The 18,832-nt window shown below is 43.1% G+C and overlaps 1 protein-coding gene and 1 long non-coding RNA gene across 3 annotated transcripts in view; one reads left to right on the forward strand and one right to left on the reverse strand.

The window, feature by feature from the left end:
- Positions 1-648: 648 nt before the first annotated feature.
- MORC3 (MORC family CW-type zinc finger 3) overlaps positions 649-18,832 on the forward strand; it is a 31,321-nt gene continuing 13,137 nt past the window's right edge. Inside the window, exons 1-6 of one of the 2 annotated variants that reach the window (XM_081004427.1) lie at positions 649-1,179; positions 12,172-12,244; positions 13,186-13,318; positions 14,158-14,370; positions 16,181-16,330; positions 18,611-18,761. In XM_081004427.1, coding sequence (XP_080860553.1) covers positions 1,138-1,179; positions 12,172-12,244; positions 13,186-13,318; positions 14,158-14,370; positions 16,181-16,330; positions 18,611-18,761 — 762 coding nt within the window. In that variant the 5' untranslated portion in view covers positions 649-1,137. The remainder of the gene's footprint in view (positions 1,180-12,171; positions 12,245-13,185; positions 13,319-14,157; positions 14,371-16,180; positions 16,331-18,610; positions 18,762-18,832) is intronic. The other variant, XM_081004426.1, reaches the window with a different exon arrangement.
- On the reverse strand, positions 9,612-12,040 carry LOC308476706. Its single transcript, XR_013986056.1, has 2 exons — positions 10,625-12,040; positions 9,612-10,121 (listed from the first exon to the last, which is right to left on the reverse strand). It is a non-coding gene; the product is annotated as an uncharacterized lncRNA (long non-coding RNA).

Raw genomic sequence — 18,832 nt, forward strand, 5'->3', positions numbered from 1 at the left:
ACTTAAATGTATGGCTTGTACACAGACCTATTTTGGTTACTTATGTTCATTTTTAAAAGGTACTGATTTTAGCTATGATAATGATACTTATTTTTTGTGAATTGTTTTTTAGAGCTGTGGATCTTAGCTTTGCTGGTCCCTTCCAACTCTACAATTCTACAATTCACCTACAGACTCAGTGCTGGATTTCCGTATAAACTAAACAAGCTATAGCTTAGGGCCCCACTCTCTTACGTTCCAGAGAAGTAGCCCCCCAAAAATGTAAAGGGGAAAAAACTGGATGTACATTTCCAAAATATAAGATAAAAAACAAGTAAAATAAAACCTACATACAGCAAGAGTGTTGTGTGGGCTCCTATGATGTAAGTAATGGGCCTCCAATCATTTTAAGTTAGAAATTAATAATTATTTCACTGTTAATATACTTCTTCTTAACTGTATTTCAGTTCAACAATTACTTGGATAAAATACATATTTTGTTGTGTGCAAATGGCTTTAGATACCTATTAGGTCCATAAATTACCATATAGCATATATTCAACACAAAAAAGCAGCGACAATTTGTTGTTGACAAAGGGCAGCTGGACATATAAAGGGTCCCATTACCTTCAGTAGCTTAGGGCCTCATCAAACCTAAATCCGGCCCTGCCTACAGTTTGCCTACATCGATCGCTTCGAGCGCTCTTGAAGCTTGTAAAGCTCTCTAAATAAATACGGAAGGCGACACTTTCTATTTAGCCTCCCACCCTTGACTCTCTCTTTTACACAGGCTGCGTTCCAGAGAAGTAGCCCACCCTGACCGCTATGAAAAAGTGTCGCTGCATCATGCCTTCAACTTGAACTCCCCGCTCTCTGCATCTGCGTACACACGTGAAGCAGGGAAGCCGAAGACGTAAACAGTGGAACCGAAAGGCCATGCAAGCGGCGGCCGGCCCTCCGTGACGTTTCATCGTCGGCTGAGCCAAATCAACAACAGCGCCAGCCGCAGAAGGAAAGCGAAGGGAAAACGCGATTTATTGATTTTTTTCCCCCAGCTCCGCCCAGTCTCCTCCCCGGAAATAACTTGCGCTGAAGAAGAGGGGCCTGGGAAAAAGGAAGCTTCTTTGCGGCAGCGGCTTTTGTACTGGAGGAGCTAAGATGGCGTCGGCGCTAAAGGAGAACGGGATTCCTCTGAGTGCGGTGAGAGCGGGCGGGGAGGCGGCGGCGGCTTTTTCCGCAGGGCGCCGCGCCAGATTGCGTTTATGGGGCTTGCGAGGCAGAGGCGAGGTTTGGGGCGTCGTCCCGTAGGCGCCTTAGCCGCCACGGGGGGAGATGTTCGAGTTCTTGCCTTTCGCGTTGTAGGGGCGCCCGGTTGCAAATCCTCTCTGGGAAGTTAAATGTGCGGTTTTTCTAGGCTGCGGCAACCTCCTCCTCCCCGGTTTCTGTGCCGTTTGCTCTCTCAGCATTGCGGAGCTGAAGGGCTCCGAGGCTTCTCTTTAGGGAAACCCCTTTCTGCCCTTCCAAGTTGCCTCTTGTGCAAAAAATTGTGCAAAATAACATAAAATAAAAAAGAGGCAGCCGCTGGTGGGCTAATCCCATCCTTGCGGGAGAGGCAAATTCTCTTTCCCGTGCATCTCCCTAAAGGCGGAGGAGTTTGGTTCTCTTATCTAGATTTAGTGATCTTTTTGCAATGCTGCGGGCTCCAGACACCTCTGAAACCTCGCCACGCGCGTTGTAAACACTGCCTGCTCCTTTTGTGCCCCCCGGGGGAGGGGTTCTGCGTGAGAAGGGGGGCGCCCACAATACGGTGCTCGGGTGAGTCTGAATGAAGGAAACGCGGGAGGGGTGAAACTGACCTGATTTTTAGCTTTCGCTTTCCAGCAACCCGAGGGGAGGAGTCGGCAGAGGCAGGATTTGAGTAGTGTTGCTTTTGCCTGACAAATGGCAATAATGTATGCTCTGGCTGTGGTGAAGATACGCAGGTCTAGTGAGCACAGCAACTCGTCTCGGTAGACACATTGTGTGCATCTTGATAGGAATGCTGTTTCACAGAACAAGGGTGGCCACATAAAATCTCTGCTCTGAGTTATTGTGGAGTGGGTTTCTGAGATATTTGGAACTTGCAGGAGAAACGCTCTCACAAACCACAGCGATCTACTGGGTATTTAAGGGGTAAGGTGGTCTTTCAAATAACTTGGTCCTGAGCTGTTTGGGGCCTTATATGTTTGTACCAACACACTGAACTGGTCCCAGTAGCAGGTGTTCCTTGCTGGCAGGTCCTAGTTAGTCTGTCTATAGTTAGTGTTCCTTGCTGGCAGGTCCTAGTTAGTCTGTCTATAGCAGGCTTCCTCAACCTCAGCCCTCCAGATGTTTTGAGACTATAATTCCCATCATCCCTGACCACAGGTCCTACTAGCTAGGGATCATGGGAGTTGTAGGCCAAAAAACCGAGGTTGAGGAAGCCTGATCTATAGTTTGGACTACCAAGTCATAGAGCAGGGGTCAGCAAACTTTTTCAGCAGGGGGCCGGTCCACTGTCCCTCAGACCTTGTGGGGGGCTGGACTATATTTTTGGGGGGGTGGGAAATGAACAAATTCCTATGCCCCACAAATAACCCAGAGATTCATTTTAAATAAAAGCACACATTCTATTCATGTAAAAACACCAGGCAGGCCCCACAAATAACCCAGAGATGCATTTTAAATAAAATGACACATTCTACTCATGTAAAAACATGCTGATTCCCGGACCGTCTGCGGGCTGGATTTAGAAGGTGATTGGGCCGGATCCGGCCCTGGGCCTTAGTTTGCCTACCCATGTCCTTGAGTTTCAGGAGAGTTTTCAAAGATAGCTCTATATCTAGTGCATTTCAATATCTATCTGGAGGTTACTGTGAATAACTCCAAGCAAAAGTAAAACTATGTAAGTGGTACCAAAGTTATGGCCACACTGTTTCTGTCTGCAAGGGACCATAACTGGTATATAAGCTTCAACTGATGAAATACACTGTGTGCCATAGACACCATGTGATTTTTTTCCTCAGTTGTAGGATTTTTTTGTGAGACAGTTTAAAACATGCCCTCAGCACCTTTCAGCAGGGATCTGTTTCTGGAGCTACCTTCCAACTACCAGGCAGTGATCTAAGCAAGTTAAAATCACTGGTAAATTTTTATTAAGTTACAGCTATACACACGAAAATATGGCAACAGCTAGAAAGATATTGACTCTTATGCATAATTTCTTAGTTTGCCAGAATGGGTGGTTTTCAGCTTTTCAGGACCCTGGGCAACAGGAGGAGAGGTGCAGCAGCTGGGACTGCAGAGTAGGAAAACTTCTGCCATTTCTCCCTGCTTTCCATTTGCTGCTCATCTCCTTGCAAGAGATGAGTTGCCACATCATCCCTGGAAAATGCACTTGCCCCTGGCCTTGAGTCAAGGCATCTGAGTGGAGGGAAATAAAATTCCTGGGTTGGCATGGCTGACTTCTGGGCTAGGGAGAGGGGTGAGAGTGTTTCAGTTTAATTTTTATCTGTGGATGAGTGGGTGGGAGTATTGCTTTTGCTGTAGCAGCCAGGAGTGACTTAAGTCTACTGTGTGCCTAGTTGAGCCCCTGAAATGGACTCAGAACAGGTCAGGGAACCCCCAGAGCAGCACACTGGTAAGCTAAAATGCTTGCACTGACAGAACAATCTCCTTACAGCTACAACGAATTTCTCCCAGAGTGATTTGGGGAGATAATAACAGCTGACTATAGATACAAGCTTATTGTTCAAATTGGACAGAAGCATAGCAAAGACTGCTTGAAGCTCACTCAGTCTTTGACACAATATGACCTACATGCTTCTACACTGTGAAGCTCAACCTGCCTGCAGGGGCTGGGTTTCCTATCAAATTACTGTATTTTTTGCTCCGTAGGATACACTTTTCCCCTCTTAAAAACTAAGGGGACAAGTCTGTGTGTCCTATGGAGCGAATGCAGGGGGGAGGCAGGCAGGAAAAGCCCCCAAGAGCCGCACACAAGCTTCACGCGGCTCTTGCGGGCTTTTTCCCAGGATGGAGAAGGGACCGCCGCTCCCCAACGGGGGCTGGGGTCGGGGGAAGCTCGGGCTTCCCCCAGCCCCGCAAGCTCCAGGAGCGAAGACAAGGTTTTGCGCAACCTTGCCGCCACTCCCTTTTTTTTTTTTTTTAATTTTTTAATTGGTTTTTCACATTTTATAAAGACATAACACACACGTAAAAGACAAAGACAAAGAACATGTATAATTTCAAAAATCTTACTTTCTTAACTTTGGTCCTTGACTTCCCCCCACCCCCCCTTCATACATCCCAATTCCCATACTTATGTCAGCAAGTTGTTATTTTCCCTTCTTACCATATTAATATTACCTCTTTTGTAAAAAGTTAAATTCTATCCTAAGTTGGACTCGAATTCCCTTCCATCGATTTCCCATTTTTTATTAAACATAAATCATATTGACTAGACCCAAAAATCATAAGTGTTTTTTAAAATTCTGTTTTCCCTCCCTCCCATCCCCGGTTCGTCCCTTCCCAAGTGCATGTCCACAATAACAGTTCTTAGCCTGGATTCCTCACATCCGAGGCCTTCAAGTCTCTTTCAGTCCCTCTCCGCCGGTTCTGTTGGTAGTCCTTTATGTTGGTCTTCGGATCTCGAAGGAGTTCTGTCCCAATCAAGCCAGGTTTTCTTCCCACAAGAAAACTTAAAGACAACTGCTGCAAAAGTTCCACCAGTCCTTCATGTTCAGAATGGAGGCCCCAATCATATTTCTTCTTTCTTTTAAGTTCATGAATTCCAAGTACTCCAGGGGGCTCCTCCTTCATCTTTCGCATCTTTTGCAGATTTGTAATCCGTATAATCCAAGGGTCTTCTTGTTTATAATCCACATGTGTAGGCTTCTGGTTGGTACTTTCCATCTGTACTTTCTCCTTTCCTTGTTTAGTTTCCTTCAGTTCTTGAGATATCTCTTCCAGTTCAGCTGCAGATTTTTTCTCATTCAAATCCTCAATACATTCAGCAGAGCTGCTTATTCCAGAAGTCAAGGTCGTGAGTTGTTTATTCATAGCCAGACTCTGCTCTTGTAAAATTCCCACAAAATAAAACATTCTTTCTATTTCAGCTAGTAAATTTCCATCCGCAGCCATTGTACTGCCTCAGAATTCCCCCTAGAGGGAATCTGGTTACTTAGTAATCTTTTCCCAACAATCCTTTACCTTGTTCTTTGTTTCTTTGTTTCCAGCCACTTTAATTCAATTGTATCACATTTAGTCCAGGGAGATCTTAAATAACACGCTTTTTTACTTTAAATTGCCCGTTTGACAGCTTTGACAGCTGTCAAACTCCTTTCCTCTTCAACAGGCTCAAAGGCAGGACGCTCCCGGGCCCGGAAGGGGGGGTTGCACACAGCAAGAAAAAAAAACTTCTGAAATTCCACTCTTACACTCCGGCTCAAAACTTCTTTTGTCAAATCGTGAAAGTTAATGTCTTTTTAACTCACCCCAAAGGGGTAGGCTCTCCAACTTAGTTCTCCTGCTATTGCTTTAGATCGTCTGCAGGAGGGGGGGTGCGGACTTCCCTTTGACACATCCCCCGGTCGTATCAAATTCACAAATAGATATTTTAAAGTCCGAATTCCGATCTACTCACGGGTTGCTTCTTTTCAGATCCGAATTTAAGGAAAAAAGTCAGCGCTCTTCAGCCATGGCACACGGCTTCGCTCCGCTGGGGTAGCGGTCTACTCCCAGCACCACGCCGCTCTCCGTACCCTCTCCGTAGCCTTTAAAAAGGCTCTTCGTGGGTCGGGGGGGCGCTTAAGGTGCCCACCGAGTCACCAGGTCCGCAGGCATCTACGCCTGCGGTTTTTGAGGGTCTCCGCGTCGCCGTCGCGGCAAGACCCGTCCCCAGCGGAGCCGATTCCCTCCGGAGCTCGGAGGGAATCCGCCATTAGCTGTTCGCACCAACCCGGAAGTGACCTTGCCGCCACTCCCTGACCTGTCTTGGGGGCTGGGGTCAGGGGAAGCTCGGGCTTCCCCCGCCCCAGCCCCGCAGCTAAAAAGGAGAAGCCTGAAGCCCCCGGAGCGCAGCGCGAACTGCCGCTCCGGGGGTTTCAGGCAGCTATCTGCAAGCCTTTGGAGTGCAGCGGGAGTTCTCGCTATGCTCAGAAGGCTTGCGGATAACCGCCTGAAGCCTGGAGAGCGGGAGGGGTCAGTGCACACCGATCCCTCTTGCTCTCCAGGCTTTGCTTCGCTGGAGAGGCGCTGCACGGTTTTCCCTCTCTGCGCAGCTCCCCTTCAGTGAAGCGGGAGGAGAAATGGAAGGGGATCCTGCTGAGCAGGGGCGCTGAGCAGAGAGGGGGAGAATTCCCCCCCTTTTCTCCCCCTCCCTTTTCTCCCCCTCCTATGGTCCGGTGCGTCCTATAGAGCGAAAATACGGTAAGCCTGAGGGCCAACTCTAATATCCTTTCACTTCCTTTGTTTCCGGCTTAAATAACCAGTCTAAAGGGAGTGGCAAGAACACTTTTATTGTGTTTGCACTGTGATGATGTATCAGGTGGAAGACAGATGCATGTAGCTACAGCTGAGGAGGATGAACAGTTCCACCCCAAAGTAATATTATGCCCTTTCCAGAATATTGCTTTTGATGGGGAACACATAGAATGTCTCATAAGAGATGTATTGTTTTAGTAAATCTTTGTCTGGTCTTGGATTTTCTTTCACAATCCTTGGTGGATTTTCAACTGATTTTAGTAAGAACATGTTGCTGCTGCTTCCATGTTTGCACTCTGGAGTCATTCATGCGGAGGTTGTGGACTCCCTAGTCAGCAACTAATATTCCCAGAAAACCACTTAGAGAGGAGAATGAGGAATGGGGAGCCACCCTATCAAAATCCTGCTCTCTAAAACTTATTGTCAGCAAGCTATATTGTCCCAGATGTTGCACTCTTAGCCTTTATGACCTTTACTGGACATTGGGAGAAGGACACAAAGGCCAAGGAGACAGAAACCTTTGGGGACTCCAGTTGCAACTAGATATTTCGTTTTGGCGACTGTAATCTTGGTTTAAGGAGCCATTTGGTGCCTAGCTTGTATATCTGAGTTTCTAACATTGGTGTTTCTCCCAAGGGGCATCCCCCAACAAATTAGATTGTTTTGCAAAAGTTTATGTCCTGAAATGCCCTGGAGAGCTGGGAAAAAGTCAATATATTTCACATCTGGCAACCGGTTCTTTGACTTGAATACTGATGCCACTTCCCCTTGATTCTCAGCTTCTTCTTCTTCTTCCTCTTCCTCTTCCTCCTCTTCTTCGGCGATCACTCATAGCTGAGTAAGATTGTATTCCATAAACACAGTTTCTACTAGAAATTCCCTGCTGTGCTCCTTCCTGCTGTAGGCCAGGTAGGAAAGAAATCAGAGGCTGGCTTCACATTACATGTGAACCAAGCAAACCATGAGAGGAAGGTACAGTTTGGAGAAGGAAGGAAAATGTTCTCTGTGTCCCACCTTCTCTGCAAAAAAGGTTGTGGGGACCCACTTGTGCATTTAGAAACCATTCACCAGTGGAAGGGCTGAAAGGTTCTGTTGAGGTGGTGGGGAAATTCACTTCGTAGAAAAATGAACAACCTACAGATGGTGATGTTGGCAGTTCAGGTAATTGCAATACAACTCAAGCTATGGTCTCTTATGAGGAAAGCGATTTGGAGGAGATGCCAGATCAGGCAGAGGAAATAAGAAACACGTCTCTTCTTCCCCAGTGAATCAAAATGATGAAAGACTGGGAGAATCTAAGGGGGAGGAAAAGGAACCGCAAGGAAGGAAGACTGGATGAATATCAATTTGGGAATAATTTTGGACTGTGATTTGGCTGAGATTGCTGAAACTCTTTAAAAGAACTTTGTAAGAGCTTTTATATAGAAACTGGAGAAATACCTGTTTGGATTACTAGAAGGACATTAGAAGAGTCATATTGGCTGTCTGGATGACAAAGAATTTAAAGCTGGACTTGGGGGGGAAATTTGGGAAAAGTTACATCCTGCAGAGGGGGGAAAACTGATTTAGAGTGCACATGTTAAACACTTTGAACAGGGGTCGGCTCAAGGAGGAGGAGATTAAGGCAACAATGATAAGATGGGCACAGGATATTGGACCTCCAGTAATGATGGCCGAATGGGAAGATCTTTGGAGAACAAATATGAAATTTACGGCATGTTATAACGTCAAAGAAAATATGTTAAAGATAGAACACAGATGGTACCTGACCTCCTCAAGACTATCTAAGATGTATAAAAATTTAGTGAATATTTGTTGGAGGTGTGGTGAGAGTAATGGCAATATGTATCACATGTGGACATGTAGGAAGATCAAAGTGTTATGGGGTTTAATTTATGAGGAATTTAAAAAATGTTTGGAATAACCTTTTTAAAAAGACCCAAGGCATTTCTGTTAAGCATTGTTGGCAGGGACATCTTGAATACCTTTAGAGAGGTATTCTTATATGCAGTGGCTGCAGCTCGGACTTTGGTGGCAAAGGGGTGGAAGGAAGAAGTCGTCCCGACAATAACGGACTGGCAGTATAAGCTACAAGAATTCGCTGAGATGGTGCAGCTGACAAATAGCCTGAGAGGCAATTCAAATCAAAAATTTATGGAAAAATGGGATAGAGTAGCTCCGAATTTTAATCCAAATGTAGAAGGTACTCACAATACAGTCATTGAATGCTTTTAATGTTGGAAGAATTGACCGCTGATGCCTCACAGTCTCGCAGCTTCGTATCATCCAAGTAAGCGTTTTGTACGATGCATCGCAGCTATGACCCCCTCACTCTCGGAGCTCAAAAACAGAGCTTGCCGGGAGGGGGGAGCCCGCTTTTTGACACCTGCCGGATCCCATGTCCTCAAAATGCTCGATTTGAGGTTTTTCCTGGGGGTCTGCTGCGCTGGAGCAGTTTCCCCCAACTGTGATGGTGTGTGCGATCAACCAGAAACTCGGCAAGGTTTATCTTGCCTGGGCCGGATCGGTCCTGCAGAGATCCCTTTGTGGGCTGGATCATGCTCATGCATGAGCGTGTGCACCCACGATTTTTGGCGTCTGCACAGATGTGATTTTTGGCGCCGCAGAAGTGAGTCCCTGTGCCGCGCTGTGCCGGTTTAGCACAGCGCATGACTCGGTTCGGGAGCAGCTTGTGGGCCAGTCAAACAACCTCCGTCAGCCGCTTCTGGCCCATGGGCCTTAGGTTGCTGACCCCTGACTTTGAATAATTGTTGTTACAGATAATTGTCAGAGAGGGGGTAGGAGTTCTTTTCATCTATTTTTCTATCTATTCTTCTATTCTTTTTGTTATTTTCCTATGTTATTTTTCCTCTTTTTATATAATTGTGTTTTGTAAGGATCATGAGCATTCTATTTTATATCTTCTTTCTCTTTATTCTTTTTTATATTGCTTTTTATTATCTTTTTATAAACCAATCCCCAGCTGAGCCCCATGGTGTGTAAAGCTTTTGGGTCAGGAACTCAATATACTTCTGAATCAATGAGGCATTGCACCTTTCTGCATACCATGTTTTCTTTCGTTCTTACAGTGCTTTTTTATGAATTTTGCAGGTGGTGTATATTTGTGATGGTTTATCAATTCAAAATCCTTTATTAGGCATAGCACACCACACATTAACAAACAAACATCATATACAGACTGTATAAAATACGGGCTCAGCGAACACAATTTATCCCAGTCCTATTCTTAACTCCAAGAAATAAATCGATGTACATAGATAATATAATACAACACAGCAACATCACCTACCATTAAAAACCACTAAGTCTCTTTATCATGGCCCATTCGTTCTTCATGGACAGCACTTAAAAATTCAGCCGCTATTAAAGTAATTTGGTCATCGCTGTCCGCCAGCAGGTCCTGAACAGTTGGTTGTTTAAAAATCTGTCTATTAAATTTTAGGGCCTCAAATAATTGTTTTCTGGCATAACTGCCAAAATCACAGGAAAAGAATATATGCTCTAGAGTATCGGGTTCCTGTTTTCTGCATTTGCAGAGACGCTCTGATTCTGGGATAGCTAAGTATCTTCCTCTCACTACCACCGAGGGAAACATGTTAAATCTGGCCAACATAAACAGCCTACACCAAGGGTCTGCAACCTTTAAGACAAAAAGAGCCACTTGGACCCGTTTCCGAAGAAAAAAAACACTGGGAGCCGCAAAACTCGTCATTATAAAAATAACTTTTTTGTCACTTTTTAAAAATTATTTCTTTGTTTGACCCCTCAGAATTACTCCTCCTCATAGAAATAAACGTTAAATTAACAAGTTACCTTTTTTGTGTGTTTTCACTCCCCTTCAAAACAGTGACCAGCGTACATGCCCCCTTTCAATGCAGTGACCAGCGTACATGCTCCTTACAATGTAGCGGGTGGGCGGGCAGGAAGGTGACGTCGGGACGGTGCATGACTAACGCACGCACCGCCCCCATGCGACGTCACAGCCAGTACAGCGCCCGCCACAGTGGGGAGTGTCGGGGCGCACAATGCGCCTCCTCTCCTTGCTAGTTTCCGCCCCGGAGCCGCAGCAAAGGTGTAAAAGAGCCACATGCGGCTCCGGAGCCGCGGGTTGCAGACCCCTGGCCTACACGATTCATGTTTCTTCAGATTTGTCATGTATCCCTTTTGGAAATCTCTACACAAAGGGAGATTTAAGTGGATAGGAGAGCAGGTGCTGTGCTTTGCAACCTCAAGCATGGCAAGAACACTTTTTTCTGTGAGAGTCTTCCTGATAATTTCCCATGTTTCTTTGGGATCAGAGATTTCAAAGTCAATTAGAGTGAGCCCTATCGAATCCAGTTTTCTCCTACAAGTCAATGATAGATTGTAGATTACACTATCACTTAAAAGATCGTAAAGTAGAGAATTAGGGGATAGGGCTCTATAATGGAGGAAGATCCAATATTTCAAGGTCCTCAACCATGCTCTTACTGATAAAGGCAATATTCCCAGCTCACAACATATTGTTTCATATTTTACAGAGTTTGCAAGTCCTAATAAAGACCTCAGAAGGGATGCGTGAAATTTATCCAACCTCTTGAGGTCACCTGAAATCCACACTGGTGTGCCGTATAGAGGTTGGGCACAAATTTTCATGTCAATTACTTGCAATACAGCTGGAATAAATCTGTTTCCTACTGGAGAAAAAAAATAGGATTTGATATGGTGGGCTGTCACTTTGGCCTTAACTATTGCAGCACATATATGTGTATTCCAATTCATATTATTTTTGAATGTGATTCCCAGATAATTGAAGTGCTTAACTTCCTGTATTAGATGTCCATTAATTATACAGCCTTTTGGGTTCCCTCTCTTTCTGAATTGCATAATCTTTGTCTTATCATAATTAATTTTAAGATTATTGAGAGAGCAGTAGTTTGAGAAACTCTTAAATAATTTTTTTAAACCCATAACAGAGAGTGAAATAATTACAGCATCATCTGCATAGAGTAATAAAAAGAGTGGGCTATTGTTTAAATAAGGAGTATGAGTGGTTGCGTTTTGAAGAAATAATGGTAGGTCAGATAAAAATAGATTAAATAGGGTAGGGGCTAAGATACAGCCTTGCCTAACTCCTCGATTATTCAGAATAGGACCTGCAAGTCTACCATCTTTTGATACTTTAACATATATTTGGTTATTTGAATGTAAACTTTGAATCAGTGTAAGTAGATATGGGTCGATACCAAGGTGTTCTAGTTTAGTCCATAGTTTGTTGCGGTCGACCGAATCAAAGGCACTTTTTAAATCCACAAATGCCACAAAGAGTTTTCATTTATTTCTCATGACATATTTATCCACAAGATGACTTAACACTAGACACTGGTCAAGAGTTGACGAGCCTGCCTTAAAACCAGCCTGCTCTTTACCAGGTAGACCTTTTGTCAGCATCCATTCTTCCAATTTAATAAACAGAGATTTGGCATAGATTTTACTTATGCATGGTAACAAACCTATAGGCCTGTAATTCTCTTGGCAATTCCTATCACCTTTTTTAAAGATCGGTTTATCTAAAGTAAAACTTCATAACTGCTTTGCGTTGCAACACTGCATCTGTATGTACATTGCAGATGTATGTACCACGAAGTTTAATTATTTTGATTTTAATGTGTACACTTTCTGTTGTTTCAGCTATGTCCAAAATTTTTGCACACAAACTCAACCAGTCACACCTGGCCTTTCAGTGCTGCAGCTGAACTTATAGGTATGTGAACAACACTGTATTTTTGCAGGCTAAGCCATACTTGTTTGATGTATTACACGGGAACAGTTTTTTCTAACTGGTTGTTACATCTTTAACAAACTAAAGCTGCAATCCATTACCACTTACCTGGGAGCAAACTCCATAAAACTCAGTGGGAATTACTTCTGAGTAGGTTGTGCTGTAAGACCCTAATAAAAAGCTTTGGCTGTTGGTCCAGCTACGCCCCTATCTGGACAGGGATAGCCTAACTACTGTTGTCTATGCTCTGGTAACCTCAAGGTTACATTACTGCAATGCGTAGGAGGGCTGCCTCTGAAGATGGTTCAGACACTACAGCTAGTGCAGAATTCAGAAACCAGGTTGGACCACCTCTTTCCATATGAATCTATCCAGACACTGAGATCATCTTCTGAGGCCCTTCTTCGTGTGCCTCCCCCTTGAGAGGTCCAGAGGGTGGCAACGTGAGAACGGGCCTTCTCTGCAGTGTCTCCTCCTCTGTGGAATGCTCTCCCCAGGGAAGTTCGCTTGGCTCCTTCATTATACACCTTTAGGCACCAGGCAAAAGCATTCTTTTTTAACCAGGCCTTTGGTTGATTTGATTGACATCCAGTGCCCTTTAAAAATGTGGGGGTTTTTTTGCCGGGGGGGTGCATTATTGGGTTGTTGTTTTATTTTGTGGTTTTATATTTTGATTTTATTCTGTGAACCGCCCTGAGACCTCCAGGTATAGGGTGGTATGTAAATTCAATAAATAATAATAAAAGACAGAAATAAATGATATTGTCCTGCCTGTGGACTTCCCCTTAGGCATTTGGTTGACCACTGTGAGAAATGAGGTGCTGGACTAGATAAGACCTCTGGTCTGATCCAGCAGGGTGGTTTTGTTTTTATTATTGAAGATTACTCTTGTTCTTAATTTTTGCACCACTCTTTATTCTCAGATAATGCCTACGATCCTGATGTGAATGCAAAACAGATGTGGATTGACAAAACTGTTATAAATGAGAACACATGCTTAACATTTATGGACAATGGAAATGGTATGAATGCAGACAAGTTGCATAAGATGTTGAGGTGGGTAAAGTTTTAATGGTGTGTGCAGTCTCTGGCTTTTGATTGCATGCTCGTAAAAGTATAATGTAAGAAAGTTGCATTTTTAGGACACCAAATTTATTGTTGTGGAGAAATATTAACTGTACTTCAGTTTAGACAACATAAATGATTCACAATTATGTGATTATGTGCCCATGAAAAACTAATACCGGCGCTTCTGTATGGTCTAAAGTGTATTTTACAATGAGACAGGTGCAAATGCAGTGGCCTTGATCCAGGGTGCTCTTTGTGTAAGTAGAAATGCCATGTATATGTGCTGCTGACTATCTGTTGGTCTGTTTCCTCAATCTGCTGGAGCTATAACTCAACAAGGGTTTGAGACCCATCGGCTACCATCACCTGGTTTAACTGGCCAGTCAAAGCTGTTACCAGGGTGTGGTCGCTTTCACATGCTGACAGCTTGTAGGAACCACAGGTGAGAGCCAAAAGCAGGGTGGGAACCCAAAGGTGAGCAAACTACCCTAGAAAGAGCACAGTGTGTCCCCCACCCCACCCCTAACACCCAATACAATCTGGTAGATTGTCTACATCACAAGTAACGTGCACTAGCAGATACCATTTTTTTCTGCATCATGATTATCACAATGTATTTCTCAAAATATGAATTAGCCAGGAATAAAGTGTTACATTATGTTTGAAGCTGAAAGAAGAATACTGTTTAGGAACAGCAGCTGGTTTATTTTAACTCCACTACAGATTTGGGTAGTTGAAACCGCTGATTTAAATCAAATCTCATAAGCAGCACGGCATTATGATAAGCACTTCCCCCTCTTCCATCTTTTCAAACTCATGTGTTTCAGCTTTGGCTTCAGCGACAAAGTTGCATTGAACGGGCGTGTTCCAGTTGGATTGTATGGAAATGGATTTAAATCAGGATCGATGCGCCTTGGGAAAGATGCAATTGTTTTCACCAAGAATGGAGAAATCATGAGTGTGGGCATGTTGTCACAAACCTTCTTGGAAGTTACGAAGGCAGAACATGTAGTTGTTCCCATTATAAAATTCAACAAGAAACATATCCTTTCGATGATTTTGAAGCCCAAGTGATAGATTGTATCTGGGATATCTGTTTCTCAAGATGATCTCTTATTCCAGCATTACTTCTTATATACTGGGCAGTAGTTGTATACCAGTACTGTATTCCAATAGAATTTAAGTCTCTCACCACAGAAGCTTGGCTTGGGGTCTATGCTAATGTCTCCTCAGTGCTAGATGAATAGCTATTTCTATTCTCAGACTTTTAACTCTTGAAGAGATTAATGTTAACTAGTTTTATGTTACTAGGCTTTATTTTTTGTTCTATGATTTTATTGTTGTACCTCTAAACGTATATATCACAGGTGACAAACTGGATCTGACTAGTGGACCTTATCCTAATCCACCACCACTCACTGCACGCCAGCTTTGACAGGTGGACCTGATCACCCACCTCTTGGTCACCTGACATAATGATGTCAGGTGATTTACACCTATCACAGTCCAACAATCACTGCAGCCTCTTCTAAAGACACATGTTTATATATAATAAAACAGAACTCAGAAGTGCAGTCAAACCATGGTTCCCGAACGGCTTAGTTGCCAAACAAATTGGCTCCCAAACGCCACAAACCCAGAAGTAAGTGTTTTGGTTTGTGAACGTTTTTCAGAAGCTGAACATCCGACGCTGCTTCTGCACTCAATTGGAAGCCACATCTTGGTTTTTGAATGGTTTTGGGAGTCGAAAGGACTCTTGGAACAGTTTAAGTTCGAGAACCGAGATACCACTATAGAAAAAAGTGTCCCACCCCTCCAAAAAGAGAGAGGCCAATGATGATTTAGCATGCTCAGTTTCCACCGGCTGCTCAGTGGCTGTTGTGGGAGATGGAATGGAATGGAGTATGCTAAGGAGAGCATAGCTGGCTGTAAAATCAACAGGGCACTCCTCGCTGCAACATTTTGTTGCAGGTCTCTTTAGTATTTTTTATTGTAAGCTGCCAGGGGGAAATTACATTGAAGGGCAGCATATAAATTTATGACATAAAATTGTAAGGTTGAAAGGAAGTAAACAGCAGCAGCAGAAAATGAGAGTTTTTTCCTAGGCTGGAACTAGAAAAGTACAGTCATACCTTGGGTTGTGAACGTGATCTGTCCGGGAGGCACGTTCGCAACCCACAGCGTTCACAGCCTGAAGCGCCGTGTCTGCACACTAGTGTGATTCGATTCTGCGCATGCGTGTGACGTTATTTTGCACTTCTGCACATGTGCGAGCACCGAAACCCAGAAGTAACCTGTTCGAGTAATTCTGGGTTCGGCACGGTCAGTAACCCGAAAACGCACAACCTGCAGCTTTGTAACCCGAGGTATGACTGTATTCTACAGTTTTCCTGATTTGGATATTAAATAGGAGCATGCAGTATGAAAGGCAGGTTAAAAGACTAAGCTGACAATAGATGTTTTCCATTTAATTATATGCATTATGGTTTGTAATAATATAATTACACATAACCGATTACCATAGGATCACAGTTTTAAATATTTCATTGTGGTTGTATATAGTCTCTTGTAGAGCTAGGGACCTCTGGAGGGTCTGGTGGTGAGACAAGATTTCCAGACTACTTCAGGAACATGGTAATGTTAAAGTTGCCATGTGGTCACAGACTTAAGATGACCAGCTGTTAATTTGATTGAAACAGTAAAATAGTTATGGGGTGGACTTTTAAGTGGCAGCCGCACAATAAATGCTCATCAGTTTATTCATTCAGGAGAGATTTAGATGGAAAAGGCTATAAGCTATCTGAGCAAGGTTTAACAGTTCTTAAATATGCCAACTCCTTAATATAATATACGGGAATTAATGAAACGTGAGAAATCAGCAGCCAGCTTGAAGGCTATCCTGGAACATTCTCTGTTTCCTACTGAAGAGGAGCTGCTTGCAGAGCTTGATGCCATTATAGGGAAAAAAGGAACAAGAATAATTATTTGGAACCTTCGAAGGTGAGAGAAAATCCATTGTTAATAGTTGAGCTGGTAATGCAGCATTGATGTGTGCTAATTTGATATGGTTGCACAAAATTGATAAGGATTAAGCTGTGGTAAACAAAGCATTACATGTTACTGCTTTATTGTTCATATTTCTTTTAGGACACATTTTATTTACTTCACCCCATCTACCTTACTTCAAATTCTAATGTTAATCATGGATGAATCAAGCAATCTGGGATGAACTCCCATGAAAAATGTTTCCCAAGAACCACTTGACACAGGTCCCTCTGAGTCTTGGGGGAAGTTTCACCATGTGCTTTTAGCGTAGTAAAGTGAACATGGAAATTAACTTTACTTCAAACATCTAAAATACATTCGCTTTAAACAAATTTTATAATTGCAGACCATGAAAGGGCCACTTTTTACATTATATTTCCCCCAGATTGCAGGGAAATGGCTCTCTCTGGTGATAAATGTGCACAACCTCTGTACCGTGCATGCTGTTTTCACCAGCAGAAATTAAAGCTTTCCTTTCCATATTTTCATTCACCATGGGACCAGAGAGCTATGTATTCTTCCCATGCTAAAGGGGAAATCGTTTAGGATCATTTCCAGCTATTGCCACTTTTCAAGGAGTATCTAACAATGGTGAAATCTAAGGAACACTAGGCTTTTCCCTGTTTCCTAAGATATTATAGTATGAGACGTGTCCCTCAAGCAATATAAAGCATAAGGCAAATTCAATAATTTATTTTTAACAATTAAAAATTTCAACAATACAATGAAGGAGGAAAAAGCAGAATGAATGAAATAATATTCGCAAAGTGAAATTCAACACTATTTAGTGAAAGAAAAACGGGCCATATTCCTACAGAATAGAAGCCAAGGATAAAGGGTAGCATGCTTTACCAACTATATATACGTAGTTGGAAGATGCTAAATAGTCTCCCATTTCATTGCTGGCAACTGAATATCCCAGGATGCAAATGGTTAAAGGACAAACACCCAGGTTTCTTCCATAGCATTCTTGGCATATGCAAGTATACAGCGCTAAAAGGTTATGCTATTTCTCCTTGCCATCAAGTCAATTGACTGTTTTGGCCATACCTTTCAGAGGACAAAGACTTAAGTTAACAGAGATTTGGTTCCACTTTGATTTCAGGATACTTAATATTCTATCAACACCCAATAGACAGAGTTCTCAGTTGTGTATGAGAGGCATAAAATAAGCATATAAAACAACAAATGGGGCTCTCTGCTAAGTTGACTAGCCTGATCTGCTTTCGTCAGGAAACTCTGTAGAGTCAAAATGACCGCTCCCCACATTAAATGGGGGGCGTCATTTCCGTGGTCGCGGGCAGCCCCTGGACCCTATGCGGCACCATTAGCACAGGCTTGGCTTTGTCTCCCCCCAGGTAGGATACCTGGAGGTCTCTGCCTACCTCAGTCAGTTGCCCAATCCCGCCTGGGGAAGTGCTGCCAAGGTGATCAGGCCAGGTAGGGGGAGGGACTACCTGCCCACACAATAGAGGATCTTACCTGGGAATCGTCAGTTGGCTTCAGAAATACAAAAATACAGAAACGTATTTTATGTTTTTAAGATGGCTATAGTATTGCTAACAGAGTCCAGGTGCTCTGGTTTAATTTCCCTGTCTAGTTAGAAGTATGTACCGGTAGTTAATATGTAGCAGCATACCCTAAATCAAGGAGAGATAATGATGTACCCTCCAGTGCTGGGATGTTTTTGCCTCTGCGCATGGGTCTGGGAATGTTCTGAACAGTTCATATTGAGTTCGTGAAAACATTATACTCTGACCTGTTCTTAATGCATAGTTGACCACATCTACGGAACGCGTGCGATTATTATATTCTTTCATGTTATGATCAATCATTAGTAATTGTTTTAGTCTTGCTATATCAATCACTAGTTATAATTTAATTAGGAGGTTTCATGCCTGTCTAGTTCTGTGCTCCCTTTCCCAACCTTAATCTATTGGTGATTAATGTAAACTTTGCTTTGTACTTGTGTTAACCAATCAGCAATAAGCACATATGTGGCAAATGCTGTAAGATTCAATAAAAGGGACTCTCCGAGACTTGCTCGGGAGATGCCTCCCGTATGACACCTTGCCATGTCGTTTATTTCAACCCAACACTCCAGAAGTTGTTAGGCTACAACTTCAGAGAAATGTTTAATAATACTTTAAATGGTGCTGATTACTGAGGACTGCTATTCTTGTATTTATATATAGTATTGTTTAAATTCAAGTTTCTTTAAATGTCCTTCCACAGAGAGAAAAACGAACAAACAGAATTTGATTTCGATACAGATAAATACGATATTAGGATTCCTGCAGATTTAGATGAACTAACAGGGAAAAGAGGATATAAAAAACAAGAGAGACAAGATCAGATTGTTCCTGAAAGTGATTATTCATTACGGGTAATGCTTACTATTCATTTTTTCCCTATTGGTTGTAATGTTATTCTCCTATGTCTGTACGTGGTATTATA

Source organism: Podarcis pityusensis (genome assembly GCF_964106645.2).
Source record: "Podarcis pityusensis genome assembly, chromosome: 4".
Classification (NCBI taxonomy): Eukaryota; Metazoa; Chordata; class Lepidosauria; order Squamata; family Lacertidae; genus Podarcis; species Podarcis pityusensis.